Source organism: Colletes latitarsis, chromosome 6 (genome assembly GCF_051014445.1).
Source record: "Colletes latitarsis isolate SP2378_abdomen chromosome 6, iyColLati1, whole genome shotgun sequence".
Taxonomy (NCBI): Eukaryota; Metazoa; Arthropoda; class Insecta; order Hymenoptera; family Colletidae; genus Colletes; species Colletes latitarsis.
The window spans coordinates 8,077,254-8,101,543 of NC_135139.1; the positions used below are offsets into that span (position 1 = coordinate 8,077,254).

At 32.1% G+C, this 24,290-nt stretch overlaps 1 protein-coding gene across 4 annotated transcripts in view; it reads right to left on the minus strand.

Moving 5' to 3' along the window:
- Window positions 1-24,290, minus strand: part of Nha1 (Na[+]/H[+] hydrogen antiporter 1) — a 572,935-nt gene that overhangs the window by 377,320 nt on the left and 171,325 nt on the right. For all 4 annotated transcript variants that reach the window (XR_013079781.1, XM_076766049.1, XM_076766050.1 and 1 more), the window contains one exon: window positions 8,168-8,432. Coding sequence is in view for 3 of the 4 variants with exons in the window: in XM_076766049.1 (XP_076622164.1) it covers window positions 8,168-8,432 (265 nt within the window). In the remaining variant the exon portion in view is untranslated. The remainder of the gene's footprint in view (window positions 1-8,167; window positions 8,433-24,290) is intronic.

Here is a 24,290-nt window from a genome sequence, read left to right on the forward strand (position 1 = left end):
CGTTCGAAAATTTCAACAATACGTCGGATAGAAAATAACAATTGTTACTGACAGGCTTATTCAACACCCACGCTTTACGAACAAAAGGTATCATTTGAATATCTACCGACATCGCCCCAACAACAGATTTCTTCGACATGTTTTATATAAAATTGTTTAAAAATTACACGATTGACGTCAAGAATTTACGCTTGTTTCTATCTAAGCACGTTTCCTTCGTTTCTATATCACAGAGAAAATTCGTATACGATCCAAATAAATTCGATCTTAAATCTGCAAACTCTGATTATTTCCCTAATCTCATACTGCTTCTCGTGGTTTTACCGGATTGAAATTTCAGTTTTCTTTACGAAAGCAGTGTGAGATTAGGAAAATAATCATTCGTTTCTATATCACAGAGAAAATTTATTTCTGATTACATCCACAACCTAATCACCAATTTATAAAACCGTATACGATCCAAATAAATTCGATCTTAAATCTGCAAACTCTGATTATTTCCCTAATCCCACACTGCTTCTCGTGGTTTTACCGGTTAGAAATTTCAGTTTTCTTTACGAAAGCAGTGTGAGATTAGGAAAATAATCATTCGTTTCTATATCACAGAGAAAATTTATTTCTGATTACATCCGCAACCTAATCACCAATTTATAAAACCGTATACGATCCAAATAAATTCGATCTTAAATCTGCAAACTCTGATTATTTCCCTAATCTCATACTGCTTCTCGTGGTTTTACCGGATTGAAATTTCAGTTTTCTTTACGAAAGCAGTGTGAGATTAGGAAAATCATTCGTTTCTATATCACAGAGAAAATTTATTTCTGATTACATCCACAACCTAATCACCAATTTATAAAACCGTATACGATCCAAATAAATTCGATCTTAAATCTGCAAACTCTGATTATTTCCTTAATCCCACACTGCTTCTCGTGGTTTTACCGGATTGAAATTTCAGTTTTCTTTACGAAAGCAGTGTGAGATTAGGAAAATCATTCGTTTCTATATCACAGAGAAAATTTATTTCTGATTACATCCACAACCTAATCACCAATTTATAAAACCGTATACGATCCAAATAAATTCGATCTTAAATCTGCAAACTCTGATTATTTCCTTAATCCCACACTGCTTCTCGTGGTTTTACCGGTTAGAAATTTCAGTTTTCTTTACGAAAGCAGTGTGAGATTAGGAAAATCATTCGTTTCTATATCACAGAGAAAATTTATTTCTGATTACATCCACAACCTAATCACCAATTTATAAAACCGTATACGATCCAAATAAATTCGATCTTAAATCTGCAAACTCTGATTATTTCCCTAATCCCACACTGCTTCTCGTGGTTTTACCGGTTAGAAATTTCAGTTTTCTTTACGAAAGCAGTCCCCTGGACATTCACATAATAGCTGGGTACACGGTTGGTGTACAGTAAATTTTATCGATAAAGATCTAGTTAAATCCAACCGCTACGGTAATCTTCCGCAATTACGAAACGTTGTTCGAACTTTAATCCAATCTAATTCGAGGAAAATTAACAGAGATCCTTTGAATTTGAAACCTTTCTTCTTGAAACTGCGTGAGAACACAATCGTGTTGCTAGCTGGTTTGAATTAAACAATTATAGTATTTTATACCGTTGTTTATTATTAATTATACTTATGTTTCGAATGATTTTTCCAATCTGCTTACTTAACTAAGTTTATTTGTAAATCTATTATATATTCTGCTTGTTAAATTTGTTTTAATGATCGTGAAAGTACAAACAGAAAAATCTATTATGTTTTGTTGGACGAAATGAAAGTTTTAAATTCTCGGAGAAAAATGCTTTGTCTTTGGTGTTGGTAATGTTTCGTTTATTAAATTATTCGAGACAAACAAATTTTAATTTGTTTCACTAACGATGCTGAATATTGTGCACGACGTGCAGTGCAATGAAAATATATTTCAAATACGGATTAAAGCTTCTTTAATTGCTATACAATTTTGATAATAACGATATTATTAAGAGAAATTTTCCAAAAACTTAATGCAATGCTTCTAAGACTTTATTTTAATGAAGTCATATTTAAATTAGAATTGCTTATCCTTCTTATAATTTTTTTCACAAACTTATATTCATGTTTCAAATTTTGCCACTAATTTTGTAGATGTGCCTACAATAATTTCTAAATCTTCAGGGGAATCAGTTTACAGAATTAATTTCAACATACAAGTGAATTCTTAATTTGAAAATCAGTCAGAAATTATTTATATTTATGTTTCAAATTTTGCCACTAATTTTGTAGATGTGCCTACAATAATTTCTAAATTTTTAGCGAAATCAGTTTACAGAATTAATTTCAACATACAAGCGAATTCTTAATTTGAAAATCAGTCAGAAAGAAATTATTTATATTTATGTTTCAAATTTTGCCACTAATTTTGTAGATGTGCCTACAATAATTTCTAAATCTTCAGGGGAATCAGTTTACAGAATTAATTTCAACATACAAGCGAATTCTTAATTTGAAAATCAGTCAGAAAGAAATTATTAAAAATTTTCCTGATAATAATTATTTAAATTCGTATTTTTAAGAAATAAACATTCTTTTTTAATATCTAATTTTGGACGGTCCATAGCGCGATTGTGTTTCAACGAAGTTTTGAGGCAGAGTGGTCCTAAATTCAAAGAGTGTCCGTGAATTAATTTTCTCATGTTTCGCTATAGTCGATTTCGTTTTTATTAGGGAAACTTCGTCGGCGGTAAGGAGAAGCACTTTACTCGTTTCGCGTAACTGTTTGTGTAGGAAGCTAGTCGAAAGTTTCAATACCTTAGCAATTTTAAGAAACGATCGCTGTCGAAGTTCAATAGCGCTCCTTATCAATTTTTTTCTCCCCCGATGTTTTCATTGACTTGTCCTATAACTTAAATCGAACTTTCCACGAAAATAGTAAAACTTTTAATTATAGTAATTTCAATGAAATTTAATCGATACCTTAACAATTGTCCAACTTCTAGATTACGCTGAAATACATCGACCATGCTGATACACTCTTAATGATGAAAATTTTCAACGTTCCTGTTTCGAAATCAAATTTCAAGATTACTCATTTAATTACGAATTAACTAGAAATTGATAACAACAATTTTTATTATAACTACTTTACAAATTAGTGATTTCTTTTTAGTTAAGTTTCCACTGTTGTTCAATTTGGAAACAATATTTTTCTCATAAAAGTTGATATTTAATTGTTTATGTTGCAAAACTTCTTTTATGTATCTTAATTCTGCAAATGAGGGAAATAATTTCAATTTTATAATAAATATTTCAAAAATGTATCGTATAATTTTGGCCAGTGTATAAGAAGTAAAAGAATTAAATGTTTATTTCCATTTTTTGAGTGCAAATATTCCACTGTTCAACGACTGAATTAAGAATTTTACTTTAAAATTTTTGTAACTGAAGTTATACTTTTGCTCAATTTGAGAATAGCATTTAAAAGGCCAACATTTAATTATTTATGTTACAGAAATTCTTTTATGAATTTTTTTTTTATGTATCTTAATTCTGCAAATGGGGAAGCAATTATTTCAATTTGGATAATAAATATGTAAAAAATGTATTAAACATATAATTTTGTTCAGCAGTGTATACTAAATAAAAGAATTAAATGTCTCTTTCCATATTTTGAGTGAAAATATGCCATTGTGCAACAGTTGAAATAAAAATTTAGCTTTAGAATTTTTGTAACTGATTTATCCAATTTTGAAACAGCGTTTCTCTGAAAAAGACTAGTATTTAATTATTTACGTTATAAAATTTCTTTTATGACTTTATCTTTTATGTTTCTTAATTCTGCAAATTGGGAAAGCAATTATTTCAATCATGATAATAAATATGTCAAAAATGTATTAAACATACAATTTTGGTCAGCAGTATATACGAAGTAAAAGAATAATATTATAAAAATACTTCTTTCCATTTTTTGAGTGTAAATATTCCACTGTCCAAAGATTAAAATAAGAATTTAGCTTTCAAAATTTTTGTAACTTAGACTCTCGTCTAAACACTAATTTCATGACAATAAATATGCCAATGATGTATCGAACACATAATTTTCGCCAGCAGTGTACACGAAATAAATTAAATATTTCTTTTCATTTTTTGAGTGTAAATATTCCACTATCCACAGATTCAAATAAGAATTTAGCTTTCAAAATTTTTGTAACTTAGACTCTCGTCTAAGCAATAATTTCATGACAATAAATATGCCAATGATGTATCGAACACATAATTTCCGCCAGCAGTGTACACGAAATAAAAGAATAAAATATTTCCATTTAGTGCAACGTTTCAAATAAGAATTCAGTCGATAGCTCGAGATCTACCGGAATTAAATCTAATCCAAAGTTTACCGAGCATCTCGACATTCTTACACGCGATTCCTCTCCGTTCGGTGTTCCCAATTTCGGCCAAATGGAACACAGTGGACTCCGTCCACGGAAATTTCAGTGGATCTAGCGCGACCGTTGTAACTCGCCGCAATTACAAAGCACTGCTTGAACCACGATCCCATCTAATTCGCCAGCGTACCTTTTGCCGAATTTATTGTTATCGGTTTGTACCATGAGCGTTTCCCCTATACCTCGTCGGAGCTGCCCCTTCGCGATTTTCGTATTTCACCTAGCTCGACCACGCGGACAAACCGCATTCGGTCCTCTCGTTTCGTCCATCGAGGCGGAATAAAGCTGGCCATTCTTTGGTTGCGTTCGTTTTCCACATCGATTATGGAGACGCGACGAACCGTGTCGAAGGAATACAGATCGGACCATCTCGACCGTATTCGAACTAATTTCGCTGGATGCTTCTCGCCGTTTCTCGACGAGCGCCTCTTCCGTGACGAAAATTGTCTCTCTTTCCTTCGTTGCCTCGAATTAAAGCTGACGCAAAAGTACCACGCGCGAACATAAATTCTAAAAATTTTTGGGGGCCACAAATTATATCGTTTTCGAGATTTAAAGTAGCCCACAAGAGTAACAAGTATACTTTGGTGTATTTATTGCGAAAATAGATTTTAGTTTACTTCGTGCAACAATTTATCGAAAGTCATTTTAAAGGCTGAATCAGTATTAGTATAAGGATTCAAAAGTTTAACAAATTTATTCTTATCGTAAACTGAATTATAAAATCCTTTCTTTTACATCAAGCCCTTTAAAAATTGACGTATAATTTTGTCGTCATTTTATTCTACTTCACACGAGAAAGAATTATTAAGTCCGTATTATTAAATGAGGCATTTATTATTATAAAACACTCTGCCTTAATTTTCTACCTTCAAAAACGAAAATTAACTTCTAAACTGTCTGTGGCTTATAACGTACAATATTTGATAAAATAAAATTCGTTAGAGACGTCGAACAAATAACTCAAAGAATAAATGCAAGATAACGAGTAACATAGATCTGTTTATTGTTTGAAATAATTCGTATTATTAAACGTGGCATTTATTATTATAAAATACTCTGCCTTAATTTTCTACCTTCAAAGACGAAAATCAACTTCTAAATCATCTGTGGCTTATAACGTATAATATTTAATAAAATAAAATTCGTTAGAGATGTCAAACAAATAACTCAAAGAATAAATGCAAGATAAAGAGTAACATAGATCTGTTTATTGTTTGAAATAATTCGTATTATTAAACGAGGCATTTATTATTATAAAATACTCTGCCTTAATTTTCTACCTTTAAAGACTAAAGACATAATCAATTTCTGAAAAACAATTCATTAGAGATGTCAAACAAATAACTCAAAGAATAAATGCAAGATAACGAATAACATAGATCTATTTACTGTTTGAAATAATTCAATCAAAAGTGTAAATGACTATTACCATTCCTGATTAAAAGTTCCAAAATAAATGAATATATCATTTAAAGACTAACTTAACGAATAAATTGAGTTTAATAATAAATCTCGGTTCAACCTCTAGTCTCATTGTTTGAACACTAACTTAGCGAATAGATTCTTAATAACTTAGATTGAACCATTAGTTTTAAATATTTTGTGATGGTCTGGACTGCTTAGAAGCTGTACCTATGTACATTGTCGACGGTCAATGCAATAATCAGTGTTTTTCTACGTAAAAGGGAAAGGAGAATGAGAATTATTGACGTCTTTTGAAACGGAACGGGGAAACACGCAGCGCTCGAAGCGCTTTTGCCAGAAAATTTCTTAATAGCATACGCTGGTAAGCTGCGTAACACGATGTCGTTCACAAAGAAGCAATTTGCTTTGTTTTAACCTTGTTGCAAATTTTTCTTGCATCCTCCCGCGCGCAATTACGCCCCGAGCAAACGCGAAATTACACCGGCAGAGCAAACCAGTGTTCAAAAGAAACTTAATTAGTGTCGAGGAGTCGCTTTCGGAAAGTTTAGCACGGTGTTCCGCGTGTCACGCTGCGACGAACAGATTCAACTTCGTTACATTACTTACGAATGCATCCCCGATGAGCAAAAGTACCGCGTTTTAAAGGGATCTAATTGGACACGTGGAATCCTGTGTCGGGGCGACTTATGTTTCCGTCAAACAATGCGGCCGCGATTCCTCCAACGACTTGATTTTCTTCGTAATTAGTTCTCGACCGTATCGATCGTTCGAATTAATTATTAGAGACTCGGATAACACTGTTCGGGGACGCGTACCTCCGTTTCTTAGGCACAGATACAATTTTCTAAAGCAATGTTATTATCTTCCATTTATTCGTTTTAGATTTCTACTTTACTGTAAATTTTATAATGCACGTATGAAATTAAAATAAATAAGTAATTCAAACTATATAATACGAAAGAAACAATTTTGGGGGAAAACGTGATTAAAATCGAAGATCTTGTGGAAAATATTAGGAAAAAATTATAAAAAAATATTGAAGAGCAATTGTCGATAGAATTTTATCGATTTCAACGATCGTTTTCAAACTAGGCTGATAAAACGAAAATTTTTAATTATTTGACTTGCAATATGAGTTACATTTCCTTGGTAATGTAATGAATAAATAAATGTTAGTTTCGTTTTATAATATACATCGCTTCACAGTGTTAATTCATTTTTATTCTACGTTCATTAAGTGTCCTATTATAAAGTGTATATACTTTTTATGTTATATACTTGCCACTCATGAATGGAAGAACAGTTTTAATTTAAAAAATAGAGTATTTTGAATTGCATGAATTTCAATATAGCCAGTTACTAGAATCACTCTGCACAGAGATCTTATTGAAAAATATGAAACGAAACAGATTACAATTTGCATCAATTAAAATCGTTTATATTAGGAGTTGAATTATGAAGTGTATATACTTTGTATGTTATATTCTTGCCATTCATGAATGAAAGAACAGTTTTCATTTAAAAAATGAAGTATTTTGAATTGCATAAATTTCAATATAGCCAGTTACTAGAATCACTCTGCACAAAGATCTTATTGAAAGATATGAAATGGAACAGATTTCCATTTGCATCGATTAAAATCGTTTATATTAGAATTAGAATTATGTTTAGAACGATCGTTTTCAAACAGGGTTGATAAAACGAAAATTTTTAATTATTTGACATGCAATATGGGTTACATTTCCTTCGTAATGTAATGAATAAATAAATGTTAGTTTCGTTTTATAATATACATCTCCTCACAGTGTTAATTCATTTTTATTCCACGTTTATTAAGTGTCCTATGACTAATAAAGTGTATATACTTTTTATGTTATATTCTTGCCACTCATGAATGGAAGAACAGTTTTAATTTAAAAAATAGAGTATTTTGAATTGCATGAATTTCAATACAGCCAGTTACTAGAATCACTCTGCACAGAGATCTTATTGAAAAATATGAAACGAAACAGATTACAATTAGCATCAATTAAAATCGTTTATATTAGGAGTTGAATTATGAAGTGTATATACTTTGTATGTTATATTCTTGCCATTCATGAATGAAAGAACAGTTTTCATTTAAAAAATAAAGTATTTTGAATTGCATGAATTTCAATATAGCCAGTTACTAGAATCACTCTGCACAAAGATCTTATTGAAAAATATGAAACGAAACAGATTAACATTTGCATCGATTAAAATCGTTTATATTAGAATTTGAATTACGTTTAGATCGTTAAATCTTACCTTGGCAACTCCGTAACCCTTGCCACGTAGCCTGAAGAGACAAGGCACTACGACAGCTGGTGAAACAGCAGCTACGACACTCCCGAGCAGAAAACCCCATATCCAGGGCAAGCCAAGCAGATATTTTGTCAGCAAGGCTACCACAACTGCCTCGACGAGCCATGGAATTAAACCGAGTTTCGGTACAGTGACCTTCAACCTCTTCAGGGCGTTCGGGTCCAAATCGAGACCTGCTCTGGTGAGGATGATGACCAGAGCGATTTTTCTGGAACAGCAAACAGCGAGATGGCGTTGTTAAATTTGTTCAGAAATTTTTGTGAAATATTTCACCCTCTTCGAATCAAGAATTATGTTAAAAATTAACAGTTCGTCTCTTTCTATTTTAAATTTGAAGGTTAAAAGTTTAACGCGAGATTTTCAGTAAGATTTTAGATTGGTTGATTGGAATTAAAAGCGAGTAATAAATCGATACATTGATCGTTACTTTTTTTTTAATACGTTTTTAGATAATTGGAACCTTTGTTTATAGACAGTTGAAAACTAGCATAGTCGCAATTTGTCGTAGAACTTACTTTTACAGCCTCGTTAAAATTTAAGAGTTCTATCTAGATTTATTTTCTTTTTCATCTAATTTTAAGAATTAATTTTTCTAACTCCTCAGCGAAAAATTTATGTGATCCATGTGTGGGTGATGTGGCAATCAATGTTTTAACACATATAATTATTGACTGTTTCTGTGCAAGTAATCGATTGCCATTTATTTCAGAAGATTCTAAATTTTCTAAATATATTTTTTTTAGATGGTAGATATATTTGTAAGATTTAACTGGGAATATTTTAAAATCGCCATGTTTCGTATTAAGATAAGAGGATGCAAGTTTTATTTGGAAGTTATCGGGAAATTCCTTTCTTCTTGAAGAAGAAATATATAGAATTGTTATCTTGTTTAATTTGTTCTATTCTACACAGCAGCAGGTAAACAAATCTGCAGAATGTTGTTTGATTTGATTTAATAACATTTTATCTTACGATGATAGTATTGTCGGAGAAAAACGTTACGGGATTATACGCGATAAGTCGTGATTCGCAATTTTATATCGTATGGTGCCATAAATCAAATAAACCAACGAGATTTCAAACACATTTGTTAACAACTTATCTACAGATTAGGGATTGATAATTTGTCATAAAACGAGGTTGTAAATAAATTCTTAAGACGAAGATTTATTTTCAACGATTTGATAATAAATTACTTGTCGAGTACTAATTCAATAAATCAATTTAAATACCTATACAGGGTGTTCGGCCACCCCTGGGAAAAATTTTAATGAGAGATTCCAGAGGCCAAAATAAGACGAAAATCAAGAATATCGATTTGTCGATTGAGGATTCGTTGAAAAGTTATTAACAATTAAATTCAAAAATTTCAAATCGTTCTGAAAAAATTATTTTCGGTTGCGGAGGTCAATTAAAATAATTTTTGGTGAATAGATGTATCCCCGAAATCCTAACCATTTTCGAGAAAAAAATTCATTACTGAAAACATAATGTCTGATTATGAATGGATGATTCCCCTGAAATTTCATGTGTGTCCAATCATGCTGAAAAAATTATTTTCGGCTGCAGGGTTCAATTACAATCATTTTTGGTGAATAGACATACCCCCGAAATCCTGTGCATTTTCGAGAAAAAAATTTGAGAAGGTGTGAAATTTTTCGACAAAATTCAAAAATTTCAAATCGTTCTGGAAAAATTATTTTCGGTTGTGGGGGTCAATTACAATAATTTTTGGTGAATAGATCTACCCCCGAAATCTTGCGCATTTTCTTGAAAAAAATTCAGTACGGGCGGAACTTTAAACGTTAATAACTTTTTAACGAAGCCTCAGTCAACAAATTGCCATTCTTGATTTTCGTCTTACTTTAGCTTCTAGAATTTCTCATTAAAATTTTCTCAGAAGTGGCTGAACACCCTGTATGTATAACGTGTGTCTTGTCATATTTGGAAAGAATGTTACAGTAAATATATTTAAGAGTTAAAACGTTTATAGTGAATAACCTATGCTTATCTAGATTATATTTTCTTTAATATTCGTGACAATTATTTTCTGCATGAACGTGATGTTTCACTATTATGGGGAACAGAAATTTAATCGTAAGTGTGTGCAAGGCCAAGTAGTTTCCACCTTCTCAGCTAGACCTAGTAACCTCACGGCGATCCTTCATATATCTCTCGTGATTAATACCTTCTAAGGTGGCAGACATTGCTTGCCTTGCACAAAAGCCTCTATCCACTGTCTTTTCCCTCTTTTTTTACCAAAACTTTTCTCTGAAATCTAGTACAAATTTGAACAAATAGAAATCAATGAAACGATAGAAATTAATCGTAAATACAACATTTTTGTTTCGTCGATTCTCTACTACTATGACGAAAGTAATTTGCGTATGTTTTATAATATTATTACAGTACATCATTATGTTGTTTTACTAATACAGTATATATTACAGTATCTAAAGCAGAGTCTGCAAGTCTTGCCTTACTAATGACTCCACTAACAGGCTCAGAACTCTTGCTATCTCGCACACTATCTGTTGGCTCCCACAAAGTTCGTGGAGCCGATTTATATAGCAAATAGATATAATAACTATTTACAAACATTTTAATTTATTAACAAAGATGTAACGATACACGTGTTAACAGGAAAATGTTACAATGATATAATTGTTTGCAAAATTTTTGAAATCTAATCCGTTCAAAATGTGTTCTATTGCACTCTTGTATACTGTTCGAACTCGTACTCCATGTTCCATTCTCTTGTAACTGATGTAACTGATGTAACTGTTCTAACTGATGTAACTGATGCAACTGTTCTGACTGATGTAACTCTTCTCTTGTAACTGTAGCTGACGTAATTTGTAACTTGTAATTGAGTTCGTCCTGTGCTCGATTAAATACCGAGTTCAAAAATAAGAGGCGATTCTATTTGCAAACCAGAAGTTTGCCCATCCCTCGTGGGCCAGCCCTCCCAAAACTACAAATCCCACACACTGAGGGTTTGTACCCAAGGGGCAGCTAGATGGGCCCAAATTACCCCTTGAAACTAATAGTTTCTACAAGATCGGTATAATTGTTCCCATCGAGTATATCAGTAGACGTACCCATGTACCCAGTTTCGAAAAGACCTGACGCGCCTTATCGCGTAACGATGTCGTCTTTCAAATGTCGAGGAACATTCACACCGGTTGCCATCAACAGATGCCAGCTCGAAGTTCGTTGAAGATGTACGGGGAACCGTTGCGGAAGGAAATTTCTCTCGACCGAAGCCTTCGACAAGCAGATCAGCTTTGAAGGAAGAGGGGTCACTTGTGGTCTGGGTCTCCGCTTTGAAGACGAGTCCCCCGTGTTCTGTCGCGAAGTAGAAGCGCGCGGGGGTTATCGCTCGAGTTTGCGTTTCCCGGTGTAAATTCGACGTGCTCCCTCCTCCAGATTGCCGATGCCTTGCTTGCAGAAGCACTCGGTTACCCGACCGGGACCGTACCCTCGCCCCGAGAAACTCGTAATAGGATAAGTTTCGAACGGTCTGCCTGCCTCCACGAACCGGTTTCGCAAAGTTCGAGACCAGGCCGTCTTTAACGATCCACGGGAACCGAGTTTTCATCGAGTACGTTCCACGTTTTCCAGATTCGGAGAACCACGGTGATTTTCATTTACATAGCGACGAGGACGGACGATTTCGCCCAGGGAAACACCGACTGTTCTACCTGTTTCCTGATCGGACGTGTGTGCATGTTCCTGACAACGGAAGCCTCAAACCTTGTGATCCCGTGCAGACTTTGATCGAAATTTCGACAGGTCGATAGATTCGAATCTACGATAAGCGTATAACCACAATTATAGATGGCCAGACAATTTAGAGAAAAATTGTTTCACATCAAAATAGAGAATTCGTAAATTAATATCGATATTCTGAAAATTGCATGAATTAAGATAAAAATGTATTAACTCGGGTGTACCTAAATGCAGCTGTAGAGTTATTTTTTATGTAGATTCACCATGTTCAAGATTGGAATAATATTTTCCGTTGTTAGATGGAAATAAGAAGGGTTAATTCCTATGATACTAACAAAAATGAATAATGCGATTCAAGAAAAGCGATCAGAATTGATAAATTGTAAAGGTATTGTGTTCCACCATGACAATGCAAGGCTACACATATATTTGATCACTTGGAAAAAATGATTGGGGCATGGTTGGGATGTGTTGCCATTATACAGGGTGGCCATCCCTGGGAAATATTTTAATGGGAGATTCTAGAGGACAGAATAAGACGAAAATCAAGGATATTAATTTGTTGATTGGAGCTTCGTTAAAAAGTTATAATAACATTTTCGGCCACATAGTATATTTTTGGTAAAGAATTTTTTTTCTCGAAAATACGTAGGAATTCGAGGGTGGGTCTATTCATCAGAATTAATTATAATTAACCCCTGCAACCGAAAATAATTTTTCCAGAACGATTTCAAATTTTTTTTTTCGCCCGAAAAATTTAGGCACACATTTGATTTTTTTTCTCGAAAATGCGTAGGATTTCGAGGGTATATGTAATGACCAAAAATGATTGTAATTAATCCCCGAAACCAAAAATAATTTTTTCAGAACGATTCAAAATTCTTTCTTTTCGTCGAAAAATTTCTCCACCTACCCCCTGTCGATTTTTCTTAAAAATTCGTTTTTCATTTTTAGTAAATTTATTTGACGCCCTACAGAAAAGTTGTCTAATACTTTTTTGTAGGTATCCATGAGCACTATTTCAGAAAAAAGTTTCATTGAAATATATTCACTATTGTAGGAGTTATGGCCGTTTGAAAATTGAACCATTTTTATGTGGTTTTTCTCATTTTACGGTGTCAAAGAACAACTTTCTCAACATTGTTAGAATTTCTACATATTCTACACTAAAATACGCGTCGTTTGCGTTTTTGAACATTAAAATCGTCCAATCCGTTCAGGAGTTATGACATTTTAAAGATACGCATGAAATTTTGGGGAAGCATTTCTGGCTTCACATTAGATTTTCGATAAGGAATTTTTTTCTCGAAAATGCGTAGGATTTCGGGGGTATGTCCATTCACCAAAAATGATTGCAATTAACTTCTGCAACCGAAAATAATTTTTTCAGAACGATTTGAAACACATGATATTTCAGGGGAATCATTCATTCATGATCAGACATATTTTCGGTAATGAATTTTTTTCTCGAAAGTGGATAGGATTTCGGGGGTATGTCTATTCACCAAAAATAATTATAATTGACCCCCGCAACCGAAAATAATTTTCCCAGAACGATTTGAAGTTTTTTAATTTAATATTCTAATAACTTCTTAACGAAGCCTCAATCAACAAATTGATATTCTTGATTTTCGTCTTATTTTGGCCTCTAGAATCGCCCATTAAAATTTTTCCCATGGGTGGTCGAATACCCTGTATAGTCCTGATCTTGCATCGTCAAATTATCATTTGTTTCGTTCTTTGCAAAACTTTTTGAATGGTGAAAATTTCAATAGTGACGATGATATCAAATCACAGTTGGCTTAGGTTCTTGCCGATAAAAACCAGAACTTTTATGAACATGTAATTATGATGTTGGCTCAACGATGACAAAAGGTTATTGTTAAAAATGTACGATACATTAATACATAAAGTTATTTCGTTCCATGAAAAAATTCTCTTTAATTTGATTTAAATAATCCGCAATTCTTTAGTTGCCAAACCGATGTATGAAAATTTAATTACAAAATCGTATCAAATTTTAGACACTGTTGATACTAACGTTGGTATTAATTTGTGGAGAGGAATAAATTCAATGACTTATTCGTTAGATCCCATACTGTTCAAGAATCAATAACACAATAATTTATTTACTAGAACACATGAAATGTTAGATTTCTGTGAATAATTATAAACTCGTAATCATATTTCTATATTTCTCATAACATTAAGAAAATAAGAAATAAATAAAGAAGAGAAAGAAGAGGATCTCGAAGTTAATAACTGACAGATTGTTTCAATAGCGTATCTAAGATCGATTTTAATTCGCTTAATCGTAAGTTTATCAGAAGCTACTTATCAGACCTTTAACATGCTTAATAAGTTTTAACGATTACTGGAAGAAACTTGTGCTCACATTGTTTAAATTTCGTACGATTTTCTAATAGACGAGTAACGAATCTTATATATGCAGTAACGAGAACTAAACTTTTATCAAAACATTTTAATAACAATACTTTTGTAAAGCGATATTGGTTTCATTTTACGAGCACTTTATTCCATTTATACGTTAAAACAAAAATTGTTTCAGTAGCTACACGATTCTTTCATTCAAACGTACCATTATTTAATAACAAAGTTATGTAATAACAAATATTACTCTTCAATCAGCGTCGACAAGGCCAGAAAGCTACGAGGTCCAAATATCGGAAGAAATTTCGATCGAGTTTCTGAGAAACTAACGGGATAAAGAACAAAGACAATTTCAATTCGCTGATCGAACGCTATGGCTGAACTTTTCCTCAAAGTCGAAACGCTTGCAAATACTTAGTCGAGGATCGTCGATGAGAGGAAAGTTTGGAATAAATGTTCGTTAGAATTTGTCGGACTTCTTTCTAAAAACTTTAATGAAAACAATATCCTAAATTAGTTTATGGTTTGTAACGAAAATACGAAAACAATGAGTGAACGAGCTTCTACTGTTAGTTTTCGTAAACTAATGCAGAATAATGTTGAATCAATGCATAATTTCTTTCAGTTTGACCAAACTAGAATTATTTTATTACTCTTTTTAGATAAATGTCATCGTTCGTCGAATGCATGGTACGCATTTTAAAGTTTTCTGTAGGATCTTATATATAAAATTGATTTAACATTGTTCGAGACAGTTTGAAACGTTTGAGTACCGATTTCATGATCATCGTTTCGATACTTTTCGCGTATTACAGATGTCCACGATTACAATTAGAGATCGAAGGTGAAACAACCATGTCTTGTGACTTCTTATCGTTCCACTGATAAATATCGTATCATGTGTAGATCTGTGTTCAGCGATGGTTTATCAGAATCTCGTGATTTTAGGGATTCTCCCGGCGTTAAGCTTCCATTCAAGATAATCGATCTAATATATTGAGAAATAATGCTCCATACATTTTGCAATTTGTCACGTGTACTTAGTAACCATCGCTATCTCCAAATTTTCTAGTATTAATACGATCGATAGTTACTTTAGAACCAAATTTTATTTTACTATCGTCTTAGAAAATTTTTTAATTTCGGGACTGGTTATCAGTTCGCGTAAAATAAGCGTGTAAAGTTCGATTTGAAATTCAAAGGAAACGCAGGGAAATTATCGTCCATGTTTGCCAATAAGAGGAAAAGATTGTTGGACACATTTTTGTAATTCTACTCCAACGAATGCGCGGACACGTTTTCTACAAGCTGCTAAAATTTCAAGAAACCTTTATTAGTTTCTGAGATATCGCTACGGTAAGCATGAAAAATGCGATTTCGAAAGAAGAAACTAAAGTTTTCGATCTTCGCTCTTTGTTAGAACGTCTTCTTCAAACTCTCGTAACTTTGTCAATTCTTAGAATTTCGACCATTTTGTCGAGACATTTCTAAGACTATAAATTATATGAAAGAGCAAAAAAAAAAAATCGATTCTTCGGTACAGAAAATTGAGAACTCTCCCGTGAGGTATCAAACTGATTTATGTTTCTTAGTACGGTCATTGTTCACATTTTCTTAACAATTTATTGCTTAGATCCGTAGATATTAAGTATATAATAATTACAGATACTGTAGTCTATATTACAATGTATACAGTTGAATTCTTATGTTAATAATAATATTTTGGAATAGACTTAGAATTTCAACAATTTATACGACACTTTTCCATTCTATAAATCTCTAACTAATCCTTCATCTAATATGTAAATTTATCATTGTTCTAGGATAGTGTTTTCTAATCATTTTGGAGTACATAAGTGGATGGTTAAATATACTTATGAAATATGAAATACACAATAATTACAAATACTTTAGTCTATATTGCAATGTATATAGTTGGATTCTTCTGTTAATAATAATATTTTGGAACAGACTTAGAATTTCAACAATTTATGGAACACTTTTCCATTCTACAAATCTCTGATTAATCCTTCATCTAATATGTAAATTTATTATTGTTCTAGGATAGTGTTTTCTAATCATTTTGGAGTACATAAGTGGATGGTTAAATATACTTATGAAATATGAAATACACAATAATTACAAATACTTTAGTCTATATTGCAATGTATATAGTTGGATTCTTCTGTTAATAATAATATTTTGGAACAGACTTAGAATTTCAACAATTTATGAAACACTTTTCCATTGTATAAATCTCTGATTAATCCTTCCTCTAATATGTAAATTTATTATTGTTCTAGGATAGTGTTTTCTAATCATTTTGAAGTACATAAGTGGATGGTTAAATATACTTATGAAATATGAAATACACAATAATTACAAATACTTTAGTCTATATTGCAATGCATACAGTTGAATTTTTATGTCAATAATAATATTTTGGAATAGTTTTAGAATTTCAACAATTTATACGACACTTTTCCATTCTATAAATCTCTAACTAATCCTTCATCTAATATGTAAATTTATCATTGTTCTAGGATAGTGTTTTCTAATCATTTTGGAGTACATAAGTGGATGGTTAAATATACTTATGAAATATGAAATACACAATAATTACAAATACTTTAGTCTATATTGCAATGTATATAGTTGGATTCTTCTGTTAATAATAATATTTTGGAACAGACTTAGAATTTCAACAATTTATGGAACACTTTTCCATTCTACAAATCTCTGATTAATCCTTCATCTATTATCTAAATTTACCATTGTTCTAGGATAGTGTTCTCTGATCATTTTGGAGCACATAAGTGGATGGTTAAAAATCACTATATACAATAATTACAAATACTTTGATCTTCATTGCAATGTATACAGTTGAATTCTTATGTTAATAATAATATTTTGCAATAGACTTAGATCTTCAACAATTTATACAACACTTTTCCATCCTACAAATCTCTAATTAATCCTTCATCTAATATCTAAATTTATCATTGTTCTAGGATAGTGTTCTCTGATTATTTTGTAGCACATAAGTCGATGGTTAGCAATCGCGTAGGAAATATGAATTTTGACGGTGGATATGATATAATAAACAGGTTCTGCTGATTTATTTCCTGAATCGGTCGTTTCCCGTGGGACAGGCCTCAGCTGTAAATGCGAAAAGCGTATCGAGTTTCCACCGCACAGTGGAAATAAGTTATTTAAAAGGCGTGCAGGTGGAAAATGTCCATTTTAGCTTCCGGCCACGCGATTATTTAAATATTTTAAATTTCATCCTCTTGGGACGTATTTTCTTTTTCAAGATACGTGCCTCGGCGACTTAGACGCGTCCACAGGAGAAACGTTTTACGTATTTATAATTCTACTTTTCTATTCGTCTTTTTTTCTTTTTTTGCCTCGGTAATCGTCCGAGCTCAAACGTGCAATTTAATTTAATTTTAATTAGTGCAACATGATCCCGCTGCAAACAAACTACACTTTCCTCTTACGCTCAACAGCACGACCGACGAGATTAAAAGTATCTTAACATAATAAAACTTCGCTAATGATAGGTATTAATTTGAAACTTAAGCCAGATTTTAGTTTAAATTAATTGAGAGAACATTAAGAAATTCGTAGATTTACGTAACAGATTGTTTCTTACACCTCTCGTATTTGTTACAATTAATTCATCGAAAGTTCTAAGAACCATACACAACTCTTTGAAACGCCCTTTTGAAAATAAATTTTTTTATTAATCATATAATATAGTATCGTTTATTCTGAATATTGATTCGTCTCTCGAGAAAAGTAAGGCCAGGATTATTCAATCTCATATTCAATAAACCATTAATATATATCACAACGATATTGAAATCAATTTTTATATCAGTAGAAAATATTTTTCTGATAACAAGTACGTTAATAACGCTTCGAATTAGGTCTCGTACCGTTCAGAAACACACAATATCGTGCTGATAATTGTCACGAAACAGCACATTTTCTGAATTTCAGTTATTACGAATATTTTACGCAGACGCGAGCGAACTGGAAACAGTTGCACAAACAACTCGTACAGCGTAAAAGAATGGACACATGCTTCTTGGAGCTCGCGATTTCGATTAAGTGCTTGAAAGCGCGAAGTTGCATTCGGAGGAAACCTCCCCACTCAGAAGAAATTATTATCTTCTGGACGTACATCGACGAGCTTGCCGTTTTCCTGCCAAAACCTGTCAGAAGAAAGAAACTTGACCCATATTTCGACCAGGCCGCGATTAAACCAGCGAAATGTACTCTAATTTGAATCAATGGTTCACTGTAATGCGCACAAAACAACATCGCCCGCGTTGAAGTTTACACGCGACCGAATTTAATCGCTCGACCTTCGATTGCAGCTGGCCCCGACCCCGTTCTCCGGAACCAGCGAGAATTATAAATCTGTTCTCCATTTCGACATTAATCTTTTTGCTCGTCGACACATCCATATCGTTGATCGAACTCCATCTTTTACCAGTTCCGTACAAACGTTCCATTAAATACGAATTCTACTCGACAGCATTCGACCAAAGTATTTTGGTATTCTTACGAAATGGAAGAAGCAACTAATCAATTATTAATTATATGACGTGCACATTTGCGTTTCGTACACTAACAGAATGTTCCAATTTTAACACGTAATAATTACCAATCGAAACATTCGTAGATTACAGTATGCTTTGATTTGAATTTTGAAAATTAACACACGTTATTATGTGACAACGTGTAAAATAAAAATTCCAACGATCCAAAGAAAAAGTACAAACGTTCCATTAAATACGAATTCTACTCGACAGTATTCAACCAAAGTATTTTGGTATTCTTACGAAATGGAAGAATCAACTACTCAATTATTAATTATATGACGTGTACATTTGCGTATCGTGCACTAACAGAATGTTCCAATTTTAACACGTGATAATTACCAATCGAAGCATTCGTAGATTACAGTATGCTTTGATTTGAATTTTGAAAATTAACACGGGTTATTATGTGACAACGTGTAGAATAAAACTCCCAACGATCCAAAGAAAAAGTACAAACGTTCCATTAAATACGAATTCTACTCGACAGTATTCAACCAAAGTATTTTGGTATTCTTACGAAATGGAAGAATCAACTACTCAATTATTAATTATATGACGTGTACATTTGCGTTTCGTGCACTAACAGAATGTTCCAATTTTAACACGTAATAATTACCAATCGAAGCATTCGCAGATCACAGTATGCTTCGATTTGAATTTTGCAAATTAACACGGGTTATTATGTGACAACGTGTAAGATAAAACTCTCAACGATCCAAAGAAAAAGTATTTGCACGCAAGCTTCTTTCTTTGACAAGTTTAAAATTTTGTAGAATATTCTTTAAATTTGGAATATCGATGTTTTTATTTGCTAACCCATCAGTGGTTTTGAAGCAACTACGATAGTAATTATGAAAGGAGGCTAATAGAATTGTGTATATTTTGGTAAGAGTAGAAGTTTCTTTCTTTGATAATCGAACGAAGCATTGAATTACCTAGACAAGTTAAAATTTTGTAGAATATTCTTAAAATTTGAAATATCGATTTTGTTTTTATTTGCTAACCCATTAGTGTTTTTAAAGTAACTACGATAGCAAATATAAAAGAAGACTATTGTGTATCTTTTGGTAAGAGTAGAAACTTCATTCTTTGACAATCGAACGAAGCATTGAATTACCTAGACAAGTTAAAATTTTGTAGAATATTCTTTACATTTGGAATTTCGATGTTTTTATTTGCTAACCCATCAATGCGTAGGAGTCGAAGGTATGTGTAATGACCAAACATGATTGTAATTGATCCCAGAAACCGAAAATACTTTTTTTAGAACAATCTAGAATTTTTCATTTTCGCCGAAAAATTTATGCATCTATCCAAATTCGTTTTTCATTTCTAATAAATTTGTTTGATGCCCCACAGAAAAGTTGTTTAATACTTTTTTGTAGGTACCTATGAACTCTATTTCAGAAAAAAGTTTCATTGAAATGTATTCACTATTGTAGGAATTATGGCCGTTTAGAAATTGGACCATTTTTATGGTGTTTTTCTCATTTTACGGGGTCAAGGAACAACTTTTCTAATATTTTTAGAATTTCTTCATATTCTTCACCAAAATACGCATTATTTGCCTTTTTAAACATTAAAATCCTTCAATCTGTTCAAAAGTTATGACGTTTTAAAGATTCGCATGAAATTTCCAGGGTACATTTCTAGCCATACATTATATTTTCGTTTAGGATTTTTTTTCTCGAAAATGGTTAGAATTTCGAAGGTATGTCTATTCACCAAAAATGATTGTAATTGAGCCCTGCAACCGACAATAATTTTCCCAGAACAATTTGAAATCTTTTAATTTCATATTTGTATAACTTTTTAACGAAGCCTCAATCGACAAATTGATATTCTTGATTTTCGTCTTCTTTTGGCTTCTAGAATCTCCCATTAAAATTTTTTTCCATGGGTGGCCGAATACCCTGTATAGTCCTGACCTTGCATCGTCAAATTATCATTTGTTTCGTCCTTTGCAAAGCTTCTTGAATGGTGTAAATTTCAATAGTGACGATGATATCAAATCACAGTTGGCTTAGTTTTTTGCCGATAAAAACCAGAACTTTTATAAACATGGAATTATGATGTTGGCTGAAAGATGATAGACAAATTAAAATTTTCTAGAATATTCTTTAAATTTGGGATATCGATGTTTTTATTTGCTAACCCATCAGTGTTTTTGAAGTAACTACGACAGTAATTATAAAAGAAGGTTATTGTGTATCTTTTGGTAAGAATAGAAACTTTATTCTTTGACAATCGAACGAAGCAATGAATTACCTAGGCAAGTTAAAATTTTGTAGAATATTCCTCAACTTTGGGATATTGATAAATTTGTTTTTATTTGTTAACCCATCAGTGTTTTTGAAGTAACTACAATAGTAATTATAAAAGAACGTTATTGTATATCTTTTGGTAAGAGTACGTTCTATGATTGTAAAAAGAATAAAAAGAATTTTTACGGTAATATTATGAAATTAAATAAGAATATTCTTGCGTATTGAATTTGTCTCCAAAAATTGTTCTCACATTTCGAAGAAAAATACTTGTCTAAAGATACGTAACATTTCTATGGTAATGTGAAATATTCTCTGGCAATACTAATTGATTGCTGCATTGTCTGATTGTATATTTCAAATTCTTTTCTGCAGTCACGAAGGCACCGATAAAAGTGACTCATTAAATTCACATTTCGATTATTGGGTCGATTGGCTAAGTGATATATTGTTTGCTTTGTAATTCTAATAATAAGTATACTTTCTGTAGATATAAATATAAATGACAGTACTTTGTCAGATATCCAATGTCAAAGATAATAATTTATGTCTTTGATTCGATTTGAGCGTCTTCGTCATTGTTTGAGAGAAAGCTACATATAATTAAATTAAAATTATTATTTAAATAGAGTAACTATTTTTTAGAAATTCATAATTGATCTTCGTGTTTCGATTAAAGGAGCACAATAGTAAATAACTAATTAAAACCAGTAAAATACTAAGAAAATTGGAATATGAAAATGAATGATCTAAGTTTTTTTAGTTACGACGTATTTCCTTACATACTATTACTAAAATTAGTAAATCTGTGTTCAAGGTTTACGATGCATTAGACGCTATTCGTATGAAAATTGTTTTTCATTTTAAAGATAAACAATAAAACGATAATAGTCGACTTAAGCATAATTTCAATCAGTGTTTCCCAACTTTTTTCGGCCCATCGATCCTTTACGAAATCCTTTTCAGGTCAATGCTCCTCTTAGATTATGTACACGCGAATGCACTTTATTATGCGCATAAGGGGAATGAACACGTTGTTAGAGCAAAAAAATCGAAAATATACTTTCTCAGCATTTCAGAAAATTTGAAAACTCGTTTCTCAATTCTTATTTTAAATGTTTAAAAATCACGGTGTTCCCTTCTTTTTCTCTGAACTTATATGATTACGCGCACATCATTTTGTATATCAAGAATTTATTATTAATTGTGACTTGATATAATGTAATGACAAAGTTATGAAATATTTTCGAACTTGGATTAAATTTAGAGTATTTAGATGCAATGTATTTATTCCGATCGATCATTTCCTTTTTCACATTTCAGCAATTATTTACATTTTATGTCAAACATGCACTACTATGAATTATTATTGTATAAAATTTTTCTCAAAAATCATCATTCTCACGATTCTATATTAAAATCTTTCGACTTTAGTTTCAAATCTTCCTTTTCATTTTTATTGCTGATCTCAAATATTTTTTTCATACAGAAGTTAGTCATATTTTTATACGTCTGGTTCTTCCTGCACCGCTGCTTATTACATTTTAATCAAAAAGAACTCAACCTGGGGTTGGAAATTTTTAAACATAAATTCCTCGGTAAAATTAAAGGAGCACTTTAAATTGCCTGGAAAATAACGAATTTCGAGGTTCTGTGATTTTGTGAAAAATAGCCGTGCAACGATTTAGAAAAAAAAAAGAAGAAGGTATTCTGAAGCTTGAAGTCACAGCTTTCAAATGCTATGGAGCGATTTCCCTTGCGACGACGCTTTCCCAAGCAGTAGCACCACTTCCAAGACGGGCGTGTCGAATCGTTTAAAATTCCTCGACTTTGAAGTCGTGCACGGAGACGAGAAAAAATTTTTTCTCTACTTTTATCAACGTAACGTTATATTGCGGAGCAATCGTGTCAAACTCATTTTGTCCGGGAATCCGTGTCGATGACTTTCTAAATAACGGTTCGAAGCAAGCAGTATATGGTATAACACTGTATGATTTTATTCTATGCCTTACAATTTACAGAACTCATTCGTGAAAAAAGGTTTATATTTTATACTTTTCTAATGTATAATTTTTTTAGTGTTTTATACCTGCAATTCGTTTGATTGATCATACATCATGTTACTATACATAATTTATTTGAATAGAAATATACTAGAAAAATTCTTTCATATAGAATTGTTATTTATCGTTATCTTCTATTACAAAGAAGTGCTGATATCACTGTGGAGGGCTTACATCAATAATTATTCTCTCGCGTGTGTTTAGATATTTTTCATTTCCTTATTTGTCACTTTGTGCAATGGGAATGGATAACTTTAAGGAAATATACAGTTATTACCACTCGTATTTATGCAGTGTGTTTGGTGACCCTTGAAAAAATTTTAATGGGGGATTCTAGAGGCCAAAATACGACGAAAATAAAGAATACCAATTTGTTGATGAAGGCTTCGTTAAAAAGTTATTAAAAAATTAAATTAAAAAATTTCAAATCATTCTGAAAAAATTATGTTTGGTTGCGGGGGTCAATTGCAATCATTTTTGGTCATTATATATACCCCCGAAATCCTACCCACTTTCCAGAAAAAATTCGAGTAAGTGCTGAAAGTTTTGGGTGAAAAAAAAACTTTCGAATCGTCTTGGAAAAATTATTTTTAGTTGCAGGGGTCAATTGCAAGCATTTTTGGTCAACAGACATACCCCCGCAATCCTACTCAGTTTCGAGAAAAAAATTTCTTACCGAAAATATAATTTCTGGCCAGAAATCTCTGCCCGAATTTTCATGCGAATCTTTAAAACGTCATAACTTCTGAACGGATTGGACGATTTTAATATTTAAAAAAGCAAACTACGCGTATTTTGATGGAGAATATGTACAAATCGTAAAAATGTTCGAAAAGTTGGTCCTTGACCCCGCAAAATGAGAGAAACCTCATATAAATGGTCCAATTTTCAAACAGCTATAACTCCTATAATTGTGAATATATTTAAATGAAACTTTTTTACGAAGTAGAGCTCATGGATACCTACAAAAAAGTATTAGACAACTTTTCTGTAGGGCATCAAA